At 49.9% G+C, this 15,935-nt stretch overlaps 1 protein-coding gene and 1 pseudogene across 1 annotated transcript; one reads left to right on the forward strand and one right to left on the reverse strand.

Moving 5' to 3' along the window:
• Positions 1-736: 736 nt before the first annotated feature.
• LOC138671841 (zinc finger protein 850-like) overlaps positions 737-15,935 on the forward strand; it is a 187,626-nt pseudogene continuing 172,427 nt past the window's right edge.
• Positions 8,557-11,518, reverse strand: LOC138671840 (uncharacterized abhydrolase domain-containing protein DDB_G0269086-like). The gene is made up of 2 exons (XM_069759971.1): positions 11,458-11,518; positions 8,557-9,503 (listed from the first exon to the last, which is right to left on the reverse strand). The coding sequence occupies exons 1-2, from the start codon at positions 11,516-11,518 to the stop codon at positions 8,557-8,559; spliced, it is 1,008 nt and encodes a 335-aa protein (XP_069616072.1).

Raw genomic sequence — 15,935 nt, forward strand, 5'->3', positions numbered from 1 at the left:
CTGGCTTCTATTCTATGAAAAGCCGGAAGGTGCTGTCTGGTTTTCCGTCGCAGACAAAAAACATTACTGTTTACGTTTTTTCCAGATGCCGGAAAAACAATCGGCGAAAAACGGACAAAACATGAGGCCGTCCGGCGCTAATACAAGACTATGAGAAATAAATGGATCCGGGGCAAATTTTCGCTGGATCCGTTTTTTTACAAATTCAACGGATTGAGCCTGACGGTGAAAACCTGACGTGTGAAAGTAGCCTGACATGGATGAGTGCGCGGAGACCCCCGCATGCTGCAGACAGTCCCGGATTTGGTCCTGCGCCCTGCAGTCTGAGGTCTGTCCCTCACTGTCAGCGCCCCTCTGACAACTCCTGCTACCGGGGGAGAAAGAAATAGGAAATGGCCGTGAATCGGGACGTGACCAAAATCTGCAGAGGCGCCGCGTAATTCATCCATCCTTCTGTTCTTCAAAAGTTGGAAGGTCTGGTGTCACGGCCGTCTGATGAGACGTGTATATATAGCGCTGGGACAGCGGTATATTGTCAGGACGATGACTTCTGCCACTAATACCCCATCTCCTCTGCCCCTGAGCTCAGGAGGAGCCGCCTGCTGCCACCAGGTGTGAGTCCTGGGAACTAGGAGACGCCACCAACAAGATGGCCGCGCTCACTGCAGGGACAGGAAGTCTGCAGCCGAAACCCCGCCCCCTCCTGCTACACTTCCTGTCTCACAAGCTGGAGAGCAGAGAAGCAGGAAACATCCCAGAAACCTCGGTGCCGGTGACCGCGGCTCCGGGATGGTTCGCTGTCTCTTCCCCTCCTTAGTCTCCTATCAGCCGGCAGAGGACGGCGTCTGCACTCCGGCTTAGGCTGAAAGGTGCCCCATGCAGAATTGCCTTTTGGTGCCCTCACTCCATTGTTTTCCTCAGGATACACGCTTGGGTTGTTCGCTAACTTTTAGGCCACGTTCACACCTTCAGTATTTGGTCAGTTTTTTACCTCACTATTTGTAGGCAAATCCAAGAGAGAAACAAACAGCGGAAGATCGGCGCGGCCTGACGTCCCGGGAAGATCGAGGCGGCCTGACGTCCCGGGAAGATCGGCGCGGCCCGACGTCCCGGGAAGATCGGCGCGGCCTGACGTCCCGGGAAGATCGGCGCGGCCCGACGTCCCGGGAAGATCGGCGCGGGCTGACGTCCCGGGAAGATCGGCGCGGCCCGACGTCCCGGGAAGATCGGCGCGGCCCGAGGTCCCGGGAAGGTGGGCGTGGCCCGAGGTCCCGGGAAGGTGGGCGCGGCCTGAGGTCCCGGGAAGGTGGGCGCGGCCCGAGGTCCCGGGAAGGTGGGCGCGGGGCCCGACGTCCCGGGAAGGTGGGCACGGCCCGAGGTCCCGGGAAGGTGGGCGCAGCCCGAGGTCCCGGGAAGGTCCTTCATTTACGGGTGTTTTTTTCACAGCATCTCCTGCAGGAGATCTCCAGTGACTTTCTCCTCAGTAATGTGTGTGTGTCTGTGTGTGGAGTACTGCAGGACTTCCCTGCTCTGCTCACGGCTCTGCTCTGCTCCGGCGTCACGGCTCTGGATCACGCCGCGGCCTCTGTGTGGAGCGGAGGCGACTTAATGCGAGTCCAGAGCCAAAATCTGATTCTCAAAGACCTGAGAAAGTGACCTCCGCACCACACCGAGGGCACGCTGGGATCCAGCAGGTCACGGGTGAGGACGCCGACCAGAGCAGTGCTGGGAACGGCAGAACACGGACACTTATAATGGACTTATAGATTACTGTTGTGAATTCTGTGGCAGAGCTCCCTCCTGTGGTCACGGGTGGTACTTCGGCTGGTTCTCTCTGTGAGCTTCCGTTGGTGGAGGAAAGTGGTACTGCGGCTTCTGAGTTTCCTTCCTCAGGTGATGTGGTGAAGTCGTTAGGTGCTGCTCTATTTAACTCCACCTAGTGCTTTGATCCTGGCCTCCAGTCAATGTTCTAGTATTGGACCTGTTTCCTCCTGGATCGTTCCTGTGGCCTGCTGCTCTGCATAGCTAAGTTCCTCTTTGCTATTTGTTTGCTGTTTTTTCCTGTCCAGCTTGTCAATTTGTTTTTTTCTGCTTGCTGGAAGCTCTGGGACGCAGAGGGTGTACCTCCGTGCCGTTAGTTCGGTACGGAGGGTCTTTTTGCCCCCTTTGCGTGGTTTTTGTAGGGTTTTGTGTTGACCGCAAAGTTACCTTTCCTATCCTCGCTCTGTTCAGAAAGTTGGGCCTCACTTTGCTAAATCTATTTCATCTCTACGTTTGTCTTTTCATCTTAACTCACAGTCATTATATGTGGGGGCTGCCTTTTCCTTTGGGGTATTTCTCTGAGGCAAGGTAGGCTTATTTTCTATCTTCAGACTAGCTAGTTTCTCAGGCCGTGCCGAGTTGCATAGGGAGCGTTAGGCGCAATCCACGGCTACCTTTAGTGTGGTTGGAGAGGATTAGGGATTGCGGTCAACAGAGTTCCCACGTCTCAGAGCTCGTTCTTGTTTTTTGGGTTATTGCCAGGTCACTGTATGTGCGCTGACCTCTATGTCCATTGTGGTACTGAATTACCTTTCACAACAGTACTGGAGGCCCAAAGTACTAATGATTCCCAATAGAGGGAAAAAAGAAGTTCTGAGACCATTTTTTTTTCTTTGCACTGTGTTTTGCCTTTTTTTTCCCCTAGACATTTGGGTGGTTCAGGACACAGGTGTAGCAATGGACATTAAAGGTCTGTCTTCATGTGTGGATCAGCTCACGGCAAGAGTACAAAGTATTCAAGACTTTGTGGTTCAGAATTCTATGTTAGAACCGAGAATTCCTATTCCTGATTTGTTTTTTGGAGATAGAACTAAATTTCTGAGTTTCAAAAATAATTGTAAACTATTTCTGGCTTTGAAACCTCGCTCCTCTGGTGACCCAGTTCAACAAGTTAGGATCGTTATTTCTTTTTTGCGTGGTGACCCTCAGGACTGGGCATTTTCTCTTGCGTCAGGAGATCCTGCATTAAGTAATATCGATGCGTTTTTCCTGGCGCTCGGATTGCTGTACGATGAGCCTAATTCTGTGGATCAGGCAGAGAAGAATTTGCTGGCTCTGTGTCAGGGTCAGGATGAAATAGAGGTATATTGTCAGAAATTTAGAAAGTGGTCCGTACTCACTCAGTGGAATGAAGGTGCGCTCGCAGCTATTTTCAGAAAAGGTCTCTCTGAAGCCCTTAAGGATGTCATGGTGGGATTTCCTATGCCTGCTGGTCTGAATGAGTCTATGTCTTTGGCCATTCAGATCGGTCGACGCTTGCGCGAGCGTAAATCTGTGCACCATTTGGCGGTATTACCTGAGCTTAAACCTGAGCCTATGCAGTGCGATAGGACTTTTACCAGAGTTGAACGGCAAGAACACAGACGTCTGAATGGGCTGTGTTTCTACTGTGGTGATTCCACTCATGCTATCTCTGATTGTCCTAAGCGCACTAAGCGGTTCGCTAGGTCTGCCACCATTGGTACGGTACAGTCAAAATTTCTTCTGTCTGTTACCTTGATCTGCTCTTTGTCATCGTATTCTGTCATGGCATTTGTGGATTCAGGCGCTGCCCTGAATTTGATGGACTTGGAGTATGCTAGGCGTTGTGGGTTTTTCTTGGAGCCCTTGCAGTGTCCTATTCCATTGAGAGGAATTGATGCTACGCCTTTGGCCAAGAATAAGCCTCAGTACTGGACCCAGCTGACCATGTGCATGGCTCCTGCACATCAGGAGGTTATTCGCTTTCTGGTGTTGCATAATCTGCATGATGTGGTCGTGTTGGGGTTGCCATGGCTACAAGTCCATAATCCAGTATTAGATTGGAAATCCATGTCTGTGTCCAGCTGGGGTTGTCAGGGGGTACATGGTGATGTCCCATTTCTGACTATTTCGTCATCCACCCCTTCTGAGGTTCCTGAGTTCTTGTCTGATTACCGGGATTTATTTGATGAGCCCAAGTCCGATACCCTACCTCCGCATAGGGATTGTGATTGTGCTATCGATTTGATTCCTGGTAGTAAATTCCCAAAAGGTCGACTGTTTAATTTATCTGTGCCTGAGCACGCCGCTATGCGGAGTTATGTGAAGGAGTCTTTGGAGAAGGGGCATATTCGCCCGTCATCGTCGCCATTAGGAGCAGGGTTCTTTTTTGTAGCCAAGAAGGATGGTTCACTGAGACCTTGTATAGATTACCGCCTTCTAAATAAGATCACGGTTAAATTTCAGTACCCCTTGCCATTGTTATCTGATTTGTTTGCTCGGATTAAGGGGGCTAGTTGGTTCACCAAGATAGATCTTCGTGGTGCGTATAATCTTGTGCGTATTAAGCGAGGCGATGAGTGGAAAACTGCATTTAATACGCCCGAGGGCCATTTTGAGTATCTAGTAATGCCATTCGGACTTGCCAATGCTCCATCAGTGTTTCAGTCCTTTATGCATGACATCTTCCGAGAGTACCTGGATAAATTCCTGATTGTGTACTTAGATGACATTTTGATCTTTTCGGATGATTGGGAGTCTCATGTGAAGCAGGTCAGAACGGTGTTTCAGGTCCTGCGTGCTAATTCTTTGTTTGTGAAGGGATCAAAGTGTCTCTTTGGTGTTCAGAAGGTTTCATTTTTGGGGTTCATCTTTTCCCCTTCTACTATCGAGATGGACCCTGTTAAGGTCCAAGCCATCCATAATTGGACTCAGCCGACATCTCTGAAAAGTCTGCAAAAGTTCCTGGGCTTTGCTAATTTTTATCGTCGCTTCATCTGCAATTTTTCTAGTATTGCTAAACCATTGACCGATTTGACCAAGAAAGGTGCTGATTTGGTCAATTGGTCTTCTGCTGCGGTGGAAGCTTTTCAAGAGTTGAAGCGTCGTTTTTCTTCTGCCCCTGTGTTGTGTCAACCAGATGTTTTGCTTCCGTTCCAGGTCGAGGTTGATGCTTCTGAGATTGGAGCAGGGGCTGTTTTGTCAAAGAGAAGTTCTGATTGCTCGGTGATGAAACCATGCGCCTTCTTTTCCAGGAAGTTTTCGCCTGCTGAGCGAAATTATGATGTGGGCAATCGAGAGTTGCTGGCCATGAAGTGGGCATTCGAGGAGTGGCGTCATTGGCTTGAAGGAGCTAAGCATCGCGTGGTGGTCTTGACTGATCATAAGAACTTGACTTATCTCGAGTCCGCCAAGCGGTTGAATCCTAGACAAGCTCGTTGGTCGTTGTTTTTTGCCCGTTTTGACTTTGTGATTTCATACCTTCCGGGCTCTAAAAATGTGAAGGCGGATGCTCTGTCTAGGAGTTTTGTGCCCGACTCTCCGGGTGTATCTGAGCCGGCGGGTATCCTCAAAGAGGGAGTAATTGTGTCTGCCATCTCCCCTGATTTGCAGCGAGTGCTGCAAAAATTTCAGGCTAATAAACCTGATCGTTGCCCAGCGGAGAAACTGTTTGTCCCTGATAGGTGGACGAATAAAGTTATCTCTGAGGTTCATTGTTCGGTGTTGGCTGGTCATCCTGGAATCTTTGGTACCAGAGAGTTAGTGGCTAGATCCTTTTGGTGGCCATCTCTGTCGCGGGATGTGCGTACTTTTGTGCAGTCCTGTGGGATTTGTGCTCGGGCTAAGCCCTGCTGTTCTCGTGCCAGTGGGTTGCTTTTGCCCTTGCCGGTCCCGAAGAGGCCTTGGACACATATCTCTATGGATTTTATTTCAGATCTTCCGTCTCTCAAAAGATGTCAGTCATTTGGGTGGTCTGTGATCGCTTCTCTAAGATGGTCCATTTGGTACCCTTGTCTAAATTGCCTTCCTCCTCTGATTTGGTGCCATTGTTTTTCCAGCATGTGGTTCGTTTACATGGCATTCCAGAGAATATCGTTTCTGACAGAGGTTCCCAGTTTGTTTCGAGGTTTTGGCGAGCCTTTTGTGGTAGGATGGGCATTGACTTGTCTTTTTCCTCGGCTTTCCATCCTCAGACTAATGGCCAGACCGAACGAACCAATCAGACCTTGGAAACATATCTGAGATGCTTTGTTTCTGCTGATCAGGATGACTGGGTGTCCTTTTTGCCTTTGGCTGAGTTCGCCCTTAATAATCGGGCCAGCTCGGCTACCTTGTTTTCACCGTTTTTCTGCAACTCTGGTTTCCATCCTCGTTTCTCTTCAGGGCAGGTTGAGTCTTCGGACTGTCCTGGTGTGGATACTGTGGTGGACAGGTTGCAGCAGATTTGGACTTATGTAGTGGACAATTTGACTTTGTCCCAGGAGAAGGCTCAACGTTTCGCTAATCGCAGACGCTGTGTGGGTCCTCGACTTCGGGTTGGGGACTTGGTTTGGTTATCTTCTTGTCATATTCCTATGAAGGTTTCCTCTCCTAAGTTTAAACCTCGTTTTATTGGTCCGTATAGGATTTCTGAGGTTCTTAATCCTGTGTCTTTTCGTCTGACCCTTCCAGATTCTTTTTCCATACATAACGTATTCCATAGGTCATTGTTGCGGAGATACGTGGCACCTATGGTTCCATCTGTTGATCCTCCTGCCCCGGTTTTGGTGGAGGGGGAGTTGGAGTATATTGTGGAGAAGATTTTGGATTCTCGTGTTTCAAGGCGGAAACTCCAGTATCTGGTTAAGTGGAAGGGTTATGCTCAGGAAAATAATTCCTGGGTCTTTGCCTCTGATGTCCATGCTCCCGATCTTGTTCGTGCCTTTCATATGGCTCATCCTGGTCGTCCTGGGAGCTCTGGTGAGGGTTCGGTGACCCTTCCTCAAGGGGGGGGGGTACTGTTGTGAATTCTGTGGCAGAGCTCCCTCCTGTGGTCACGGGTGGTACTTTGGCTGGTTCTCTCTGTGAGCTTCCGTTGGTGGAGGAAAGTGGTACTGCGGCTTCTGAGTTTCCTTCCTCAGGTGATGTGGTGAAGTCGTTAGGTGCTGCTCTATTTAACTCCACCTAGTGCTTTGATCCTGGCCTCCAGTCAATGTTCTAGTATTGGACCTGTTTCCTCCTGGATCGTTCCTGTGGCCTGCTGCTCTGCATAGCTAAGTTCCTCTTTGCTATTTGTTTGCTGTTTTTTTCTGTCCAGCTTGTCAATTTGTTTTTTTCTGCTTGCTGGAAGCTCTGGGACGCAGAGGGTGTACCTCCGTGCCGTTAGTTCGGTACGGAGGGTCTTTTTGCCCCCTTTGCGTGGTTTTTGTAGGGTTTTGTGTTGACCGCAAAGTTACCTTTCCTATCCTCGCTCTGTTCAGAAAGTTGGGCCTCACTTTGCTGAATCTATTTCATCTCTACGTTTGTCTTTATATCTTAACTCACAGTCATTATATGTGGGGGCTGCCTTTTCCTTTGGGGTATTTCTCTGAGGCAAGGTAGGCTTATTTTCTATCTTCAGGCTAGCTAGTTTCTCAGGCTGTGCCGAGTTGCATAGGGAGCGTTAGGCGCAATCCACGGCTGCCTTTAGTGTGGTTGGAGAGGATTAGGGATTGCGGTCAGCAGAGTTCCCACGTCTCAGAGCTCGTTCTATGTTTTTGGGTTATTGCCAGGTCACTGTATGTGCGCTGACCTCTATGTCCATTGTGGTACTGAATTACCTTTCACAACAGATTACCTGCCCGACACAATACGTTGTACCCACAGTACATTACCCCCCACACACACAACTCTACTACCCACACACACAACTCTGCTACACAACTCTCAACACCTACAAATATGATACACAACCAAAATCTTTCAGAAAAAAATATAGTTTATTGTATAATAATAATCACATCATAAAATTAAAAAGGGAACAGGCCACCAAGTGGCAATAAAGTGCAAGGTACCATACAGGGGTATGAGAAATAAATACAGGTATCAAGTTGATAATAGATTTAATCAGTAAAATACAATAATTACCTCCGTTATTTTGCTACGCACAAATTATCAAAAAGTGATTGTATATATAGAAAAAGGCCAGTATACACAAGCTCCTACCTTCTCAAGTTTCATCATTAAAAAATACATTAGTCAAATAACTACTGAGAATAAAGTGGACGCTGTGCATAAATAGATTTTCCCCAGAAAAGTAAATAAAGGGAGTAGTAAATAATTAATGTGGTAATGGGAGATGTTATACATAAAATAGCCTAATCATTACGATGCACGCCATATTAGTACACAACTCTGCTACACACACAACTCTGCTACATTGAGATATACAAAACTCTGGTACACACACAACTCTGCTACATAGACATATACACAGCTCTGCTACACACACAACTCTGTATCAGCATGCAATTCCGCAACCTCAACACACACAACTGAGCTAAATCAACACAAAGAAAAATCTCTGCTGTTTGCACACATAGCAGAGCTGGTTTGGTGACCAGCACACACAGTTCTGTATATACACACAGGGCCTCCATCATGGCATTACTAACTTTATTGGTATAAGGGGCCGGACTGGGTGAGAGATGCCCCCAGCATGTCTCGCTCACTCCAGGCCCACCACTTTGCTTCTGCACAGCGAGCTCCAGGGCAGGGGCGTCACTAGGCCGTTACATTCGGGGTCTGAGCCCATGATCAACAGCTTGATGCTCCTAACCACCTGAGGGCACATTCTTCCAGAGCAGCCTGGCACAGCAGCGCTGCCTTTCCTGACTCCTCTCCATCACCTGGGAGCACAACAGATGTGACCGCTCCTGCAAGTGTCTGTGCTCCATGCAAGAGAGCAGCTTCACAAGAGCAGCACTGCTGCACTCGCTGTTCTGCTCTCCGGCGGCTGCTGCACTGGCCGCTCTGCTCTCCGGCGGCGGCTGCTGCTGCACTCGCCGCTCTGCTCTCCGGCGGCTGCTGCACTCGCCGCTCTGCTCTCCGGCGGCTGCTGCACTCGCCGCTCTGCTCTCCGGCGGCTGCTGCACTCGCCGCTCTGCTCTCCGGCGGCTGCTGCACTCGCCGCTCTGCTCTCCGGCGGCTGCTGCACTCGCCGCTCTGCTCTCCGGCGGCTGCTGCACTCGCCGCTCTGCTCTCCGGCGGCTGCTGCACTCGCCGCTCTGCTCTCCGGCGGCTGCTGCACTCGCCGCTCTGCTCTCCGGCGGCTGCTGCACTCGCCGCTCTGCTCTCCGGCGGCTGCTGCACTCGCCGCTCTGCTCTCCGGCGGCTGCTGCACTCGCCGCTCTGCTCTCCGGCGGCTGCTGCACTCGCCGCTCTGCTCTCCGGCGGCTGCTGCACTCGCCGCTCTGCTCTCCGGCGGCTGCTGCACTCGTCGCTCTGCTCTCCGGCGGCTGCTGCACTCGCCGCTCTGCTCTCCGGCGGCTGCTGCACTCGCCGCTCTGCTCTCCGGCGGCGACTGCTGCTGCACTCGCCGCTCTGCTCTCCGGCGGCTGCTGCACTCGCCGCTCTGCTCTCCGGCGGCTGCTGCACTCGCCGCTCTGCTCTCCGGCGGCTGCTGCACTCGTCGCTCTGCTCTCCGGCGGCGGCTGCTGCTGCACTCGCCGCTCTGCTCTCCGGCGGCTGCTGCACTCGCCGCTCTGCTCTCCGGCGGCTGCTGCACTCGCCGCTCTGCTCTCCGGCTGCTGCTGCACTCGTCGCTCTGCTCTCCGGCTGCTGCTGCACTCGCCGCTCTGCTCTCCGGCGGCTGCTGCACTCGCCGCTCTGCTCTCCGGCGGCTGCTGCACTCGCCGCTCTGCTCTCCGGCGGCTGCTGCACTCGCCGCTCTGCTCTCCGGCGGCTGCTGCACTCGCCGCTCTGCTCTCCGGCGGCTGCTGCACTCGCCGCTCTGCTCTCCGGCGGCTGCTGCACTCGCCGCTCTGCTCTCCGGCGGCTGCTGCACTCGCCGCTCTGCTCTCCGGCGGCTGCTGCACTCGCCGCTCTGCTCTCCGGCGGCTGCTGCACTCGCCGCTCTGCTCTCCGGCGGCGGCTGCTGCTGCACTCGCCGCTCTGCTCTCCGGCGGCTGCTGCACTCGCCGCTCTGCTCTCCGGCGGCGGCTGCTGCTGCACTCGCCGCTCTGCTCTCCGGCGGCTGCTGCACTCGCCGCTCTGCTCTCCGGCGGCTGCTGCACTCGCCGCTCTGCTCTCCGGCGGCGGCTGCTGCTGCACTCGCCGCTCTGCTCTCCGGCGGCTGCTGCACTCGCCGCTCTGCTCTCCGGCGGCTGCTGCACTCGCCGCTCTGCTCTCCGGCTGCTGCTGCTGCACTCGCCGCTCTGCTCTCCGGCTGCTGCTGCTGCACTCGCCGCACTGCTCTCCGGCTGCTGCACTCGCTGCTCTGCTCCAGTGCTCCGACTGCAGCAATCCAGACAGGGCAAACTCGGCCTACGCCCCTGAGCCTCCTTCAGAGCAGACTGCAGCCTCCTCTCTGCTCTCCACAGGTTTGTTCTTACAAGAGTATGAGGGATACTAATCCTTCTGTACTATTCAGCATTATTGGTCCTAACTGACCACACAGCAATTATACAACTCCCCTCCGGTCTTCTAGTAGTAGTCGGCAAATGGGAGGGGAGCAGTCTGTTGTGCAGAGCTGGACATTGAGAACTTAGTGAGGGTCTTGTGCCCCCCATTGCATGAGACTGAGGATGCCTGATGCCCATTCCGCTACAGAGTGTACATGTGTGTAATATATGCACAGTGCATGTAATGTGTCTGTGTAATATATGTGCCGTGGACTGCATGCTTGTGGCTGTGTATTGGTGCATTTGTGTGTGTATATAAGGCATATAGCTGAATGTGTGTATGGGTATGTGCACACATTATTTGCTACAGACATTTCCGCACAAAAAAAGTGTCTTGTGGCAGGAAAAACACAATATAAACACACGCGGCTTTACCTTATTTTCTACTTGCATTTTTTATTTTTTACTTTTCTTTCTCATCGCATTGTATAGCGTTAAAAACACTGAAAGAATTGACACGGTGCAGATATGAAACTGCATCCAATCTGCGAGGCAAAACTAAGCAACGTGTGCATGAGGCTTCAGTAACGTCATTCACTTAGGGTATGTGCACACGTTGCGGATTCTCTGCGGATCCGCAGCGTTTTTTTGCGGTGCAGAAACGCTGCAGATCCGCAATTGATTTACAGTACAATGTAAATCAATGATAAAAAAAAATGCTGTGCACACTTTGCGGAAAATCCGCTGCGGAAACGCTGCGGTTTAAAAGAAGTAGCATGTCACTTCTTTTTTTGTGAATCTGCAGCGTTTTTGTACCCATTCTATTATAGAAATCCGCAGGGGTAAAAAACACAGCAAATCCGCAAGAAAACCGTGCAGCAAAAACGCACAAAAAACGCTGCGGAACTGCACAAAAAACGTGACAAATCCGCAGATGCGTTTTCTGCCAGGAGAGGCAGAATCCGCACCAGAAATTCCTAAGCCTAATCGGCAATTTGTGCACAGAGCCTTAGTTGGTAATAACAAATGCTGAAGTTTTTGCTGCAAAAAACACCGAAAATACTTAAAGAACCAGTCCAGGTTTTTTTTTTGTCACCGCTGGAGTGGTGCTTTAAATCCAAGTCTTCTGTCTGCTTGCCACCTTCTGGCATCTTCATGTATTATCACCACTGCTCCGGTCTGTCTCCAGCTGTTTGTGGCCTGCAGTATTTGTCCTCTGTATGTGGTATTATTCAGTCACTATGTGGTGGTAATATGTGGTCTGATCATGATGTGGAGGTATTTGTCCCTTGTATGTCCCATTTATTCCATGGCGCTTTACATGGAATAAATGGCGCTATAATAATAAATAATAATAATAGAAAACATCAACAATTTTGCTTTTTTCACACACTCTTGGTTTTGGCTTACAAATACTGAGGTATTTGGGATAGATGATTACTTGTTTTTGCCAGAGAACCTCTATAAGTGCATATTTTCTACTGTGCAATAGTGACAGGACAGAGAGGGGTTAAACATCCAGGTATTTAATCTCTAATCTAAATAATTTTCTCCTTATTGAAATCTGAGAGAAAAAGTTATCTCCATATACAACACAATCCACTATACCCAGACCAATAATACCACATACAAGGAACAAATACCACCACACCATGTCCAGACCACATATTACCACCACATAGTGTCCAAATAATACTACATACAAGGGACAAATACCACCACACCATGTCCAGACCACATATTACCACCACATAGTGTCCAAATAATACTACATACAAGGGACAGATATCACCACACCATGTCCAGACCACATATTACCACCACATAGTGTCCAAATAATACTACATACAAGGGACAGATATCACCACACCATGTCCAGACCACATATTACCACCACATAGTGTCCAAATAATACTACATACAAGGGACAGATATCACCACACCATGTCCAGACCACATATTACCACCACATAGTATCCAAATAATACTACATACAAGGGACAGATCTCACCACACCATGTCCAGACCACATATTACCACCACATAGTGTCCAAATAATACTACATACAAGGGACAGATATCACCACACCATGTCCAGTGTTATGAACTGGTGATTCAGAAACACAATGGACCTGGTGGTTAAGAGCACACAAAGTGACCTGATAGTTACTAATAACATAGGACGAGCTCTGAGACGTGGGAACTCTGCTGACCGCAATCCCTAATCCTATCACACCACACTAGAGGTAGCCGTGGAGCGCTCCTGACCAGACCTAGGCGCCTCGGGCACAGCCTGAGAAACTAGCTAGCCCTGAAGATAGAAAAATAAGCCTACCTTGCCTCAGAGAAATTCCCCAAAGGAAAAGGCAGCCCCCCACATATAATGACTGTGAGTAAAGATGAAAATACAAACACAGAGATGAAATAGGTTTTAGCAAAGTGAGGCCCGACTTACTGAATAGACCGAGGATAGTAAAGATAGCTTTGCGGTCAGCACAAAAACCTACAAACAACCACGCAGAGGGCGCAAAAAGACCCTCCGTACCGACTAACGGCACGGAGGTGCTCCCTCTGCGTCCCAGAGCTTCCAGCAAGCAAGAAAAACCAATATAGCAAGCTGGACAGAAAAAATAGCAAACAAAAGTAACACAAGCAGAACTTAGCTTATGCAGGGCAGACAGGCCACAAGACGATCCAGGAGAGAGCAAGACCAATACTGGAACATTGACTGGAGGCAAGGAACAAAGAACTAGATGGAGTTAAATAGAGCAGCACCTAACGACTTAACCTCGTCACCTGAGAAAGGAAACTCAGAAGCCGCAGCCCCACTCACATCCACCAGAGGAAGCTCATAGACAGAACCAGCCGAAGTACCACTCATGACCACAGGAGGGAGCTCGACCACAGAATTCACAACAGTCCAGACCACATATTACCACCACATAGTGTCCAAATAATACTATACAAGGGACAGATATCACCACACCATGTCCAGACCACATATTACCACCACATAGTGTCCAAATAATACTACATGCAAGGGACAGATATCACTACACCATGTCCAGACCACATGTTACCACCACATAGTGTCCAAATAATACTACATACAAGTGACAGATATCACCACACCATGTCCAGACCACATATTACCACCACATAGTGTCCAAATAATACTACATACAAGGGACAGATATCACCACACCATGTCCAGACCACATATTACCACCACATAGTGCCCAAATAATACTACATACAAGGGACAAATACCACCACACCATGTCCAGACCACATATACTTTTCCTCTGATTTTTCTGCTCCTAATTTTGGCTTACATATAAATTATGTAAAATACTGAACGTGGGCTGTTAAGTGATAACTTATTGATTGGTGGGGGTCTGACTTCTGGGACCCGCACTGATCAGCCGAATGTGGAACTTTTATCCCCTTTAGAACAAAGCTCCTGTGCGACTCGACCACTGATCCATTCATTCCTTCAGAGGCTGCACTTGGCTTATTCTGGAAGCCCCAAAGAGCATGAATGCAGCTGCTGACAGATCCCACCTGATGCTGCATTTTAAAATGGGGATAAAAGTTTCCCATTCTTCAGATTGTTGCTGTTTCAAATGGTTGGATTTTTCCAATAGTGGGCGGTGGGTTTGTGGAAGGTACGAGGGGTGGAGGCGGAGCCTGTGCAGAGTCTCAAGGGGTCCCAAAAATGTTGCCGGTATGGGGCCATGAAATTCCTGGTGGCAGCCCTCTATACAGACACACAGCAGAGCTGGTGGAGGGGGAGTGGCAGCTGTCTAATCATACTCACCTGCACATCCCTGGTTCTCCGGGTGCTGGCAGCTTCTTCCTGTATTGAGCGGTCGCATGGTACCGCTCATTACAGTAATGAATATGGACCCAGCTCCACTCCCGTAGGGGTGGAGCCGCATATTCATTACCATGTGACCGCTCAATACAGGAAGAAGCTGCCGGCGCCGGAGAACCAGGGACTGCACCGCGCCAGGAGCAGGTGAGTATGACGCAGTGCGCGATATTCACCTGTTCCCCGTTCCACCGACGGCTGCCACTCCGTCTTCCGCATCCTCTGCAGTGACGCTCCGGTCAGTGGGCGCGGTGACGCGATTAGTGTGCGCGCCGCCCTCTGCCTGAACGTCAGGGCAGAGGATGGGGAAGACACAGCGGCGGCCGTCGGTGGAACACGGACCGGTGAATATAGCAAGTGCTGGGGTCCTTGTGTATGATCCCACATCAAAGGCAGGGACACGACCTTTGACGTAAGTTACAGGTCATGAAGAGGTTAAAGACATGAGTTGTCCCTGGTAAAGGAAGAGTTGGGGGTCCCAGGTAACAGCACTAAAAGACATACACAAAGAGAGGGCAAGACAAAAGGTCGTTTCTAAACTGGAATGGGAATAGCATAATGGCTTGTGAAATACATGAAAAAACACATGAGATTCTTAGCACAAGATTTGGCCAAAAGTTGTGAGCCCATCCACCAATCGTCAAGGTAATCTCAGAACGGATGGGTCCCTGAGCTGACTGCCTAGTGTGAACACTTACCTATGGCTAATAACGTGGTAAAGCCTGCTTATATAGGAAGCTCAGAACCAACTGTGTTAGGATGTAATTAAAATCACAGCATGGTGAAGGGCGGGGCGTTCAAGTCAGAAAAAATAGTACATAATAAATATAGAAAAACTGACCGAACAGTGGTGGATGGGCTCACAACTTTTGGCCAAATCTTGTGCTAAGAATCTCATGTGTTTTATTCATATATTTCACAAGCCATTATGCTATTCCCATTTCATGTATCACATATTTCCTTGCTCTAGCACAGATTCATTTTGAGTGCAGCCATTAATCTATTTGCTATATGACTTTTTTGGTTATGCACCAGTTCAGATTAGATTGCTGTTCGGTCAGTTTTTCTATATTTATGTTTCTAAACTGGAGACAGAAAATGTTCAGTTGATAAAGAATGAGGAGATCCAGGAGGCGACCAACTCGGTGCGGACAGGAGAGGACAGGTCTAAGGATCCCAAAAGATATTCTTCCATTAATTCCAAATCCTCTTTTTTTCAGGTTCCTTTTAGGGTGAAGAGCAGCTAATATTTACTTCATACAAGATGGGCCTTTCCATCAACGATCCCCTGAATATGGAGCAGGACAGAAGCCACATGGCTGCTCGGATATTAGACCTCACCCTGGAGATAATCTACTGGATCACTGGAGAGGTGAGATCTTCACATCACTCTGATCTCTAGGAATAAAGACGGGAAAGGTGAAGGATCCTTAGAATAGATGTAGTGATCGGCGTCTCCCCACAGGATCACACAGTGGTGAAGACGTCGTCTGGGGAGTGTGTGACCCCCCGTGTGTCAGGAGGACGGAGCAGGACCCCGAGTGACATCACCGAGCCTCCACCTCATTCACTGACACATGAGCAGAAGATCCTAGAACTGACCAATAGGATCACTGAACTGTTGAGCGGAGAGGTGAGCGCTGCCGGGAATGCTGGGACATTATATAATAACGCCGGGGAGGAGTCTGCTAATGACGGGT

This window comes from Ranitomeya imitator, chromosome 3, assembly GCF_032444005.1.
Source record: "Ranitomeya imitator isolate aRanImi1 chromosome 3, aRanImi1.pri, whole genome shotgun sequence".
Classification (NCBI taxonomy): domain Eukaryota; kingdom Metazoa; phylum Chordata; class Amphibia; order Anura; family Dendrobatidae; genus Ranitomeya; species Ranitomeya imitator.

What these genes read in the sequence shown, in the direction of transcription:
- LOC138671840 (XM_069759971.1), bottom strand. Translation starts at nt 11,518, where the DNA reads ATGAAGATGCCAGAAGGTGGCAAGCAGACAGAAGACTTGGATTTAAAG. An exon ending in TTTAAAGCACCACTCCAGCG is followed by an intron (nt 9,504 to 11,457) that starts GTGACAAAAAAA and finishes GCCGGAGAGCAG; the next exon opens with AGCGGCGAGTGCAGCAGCCG.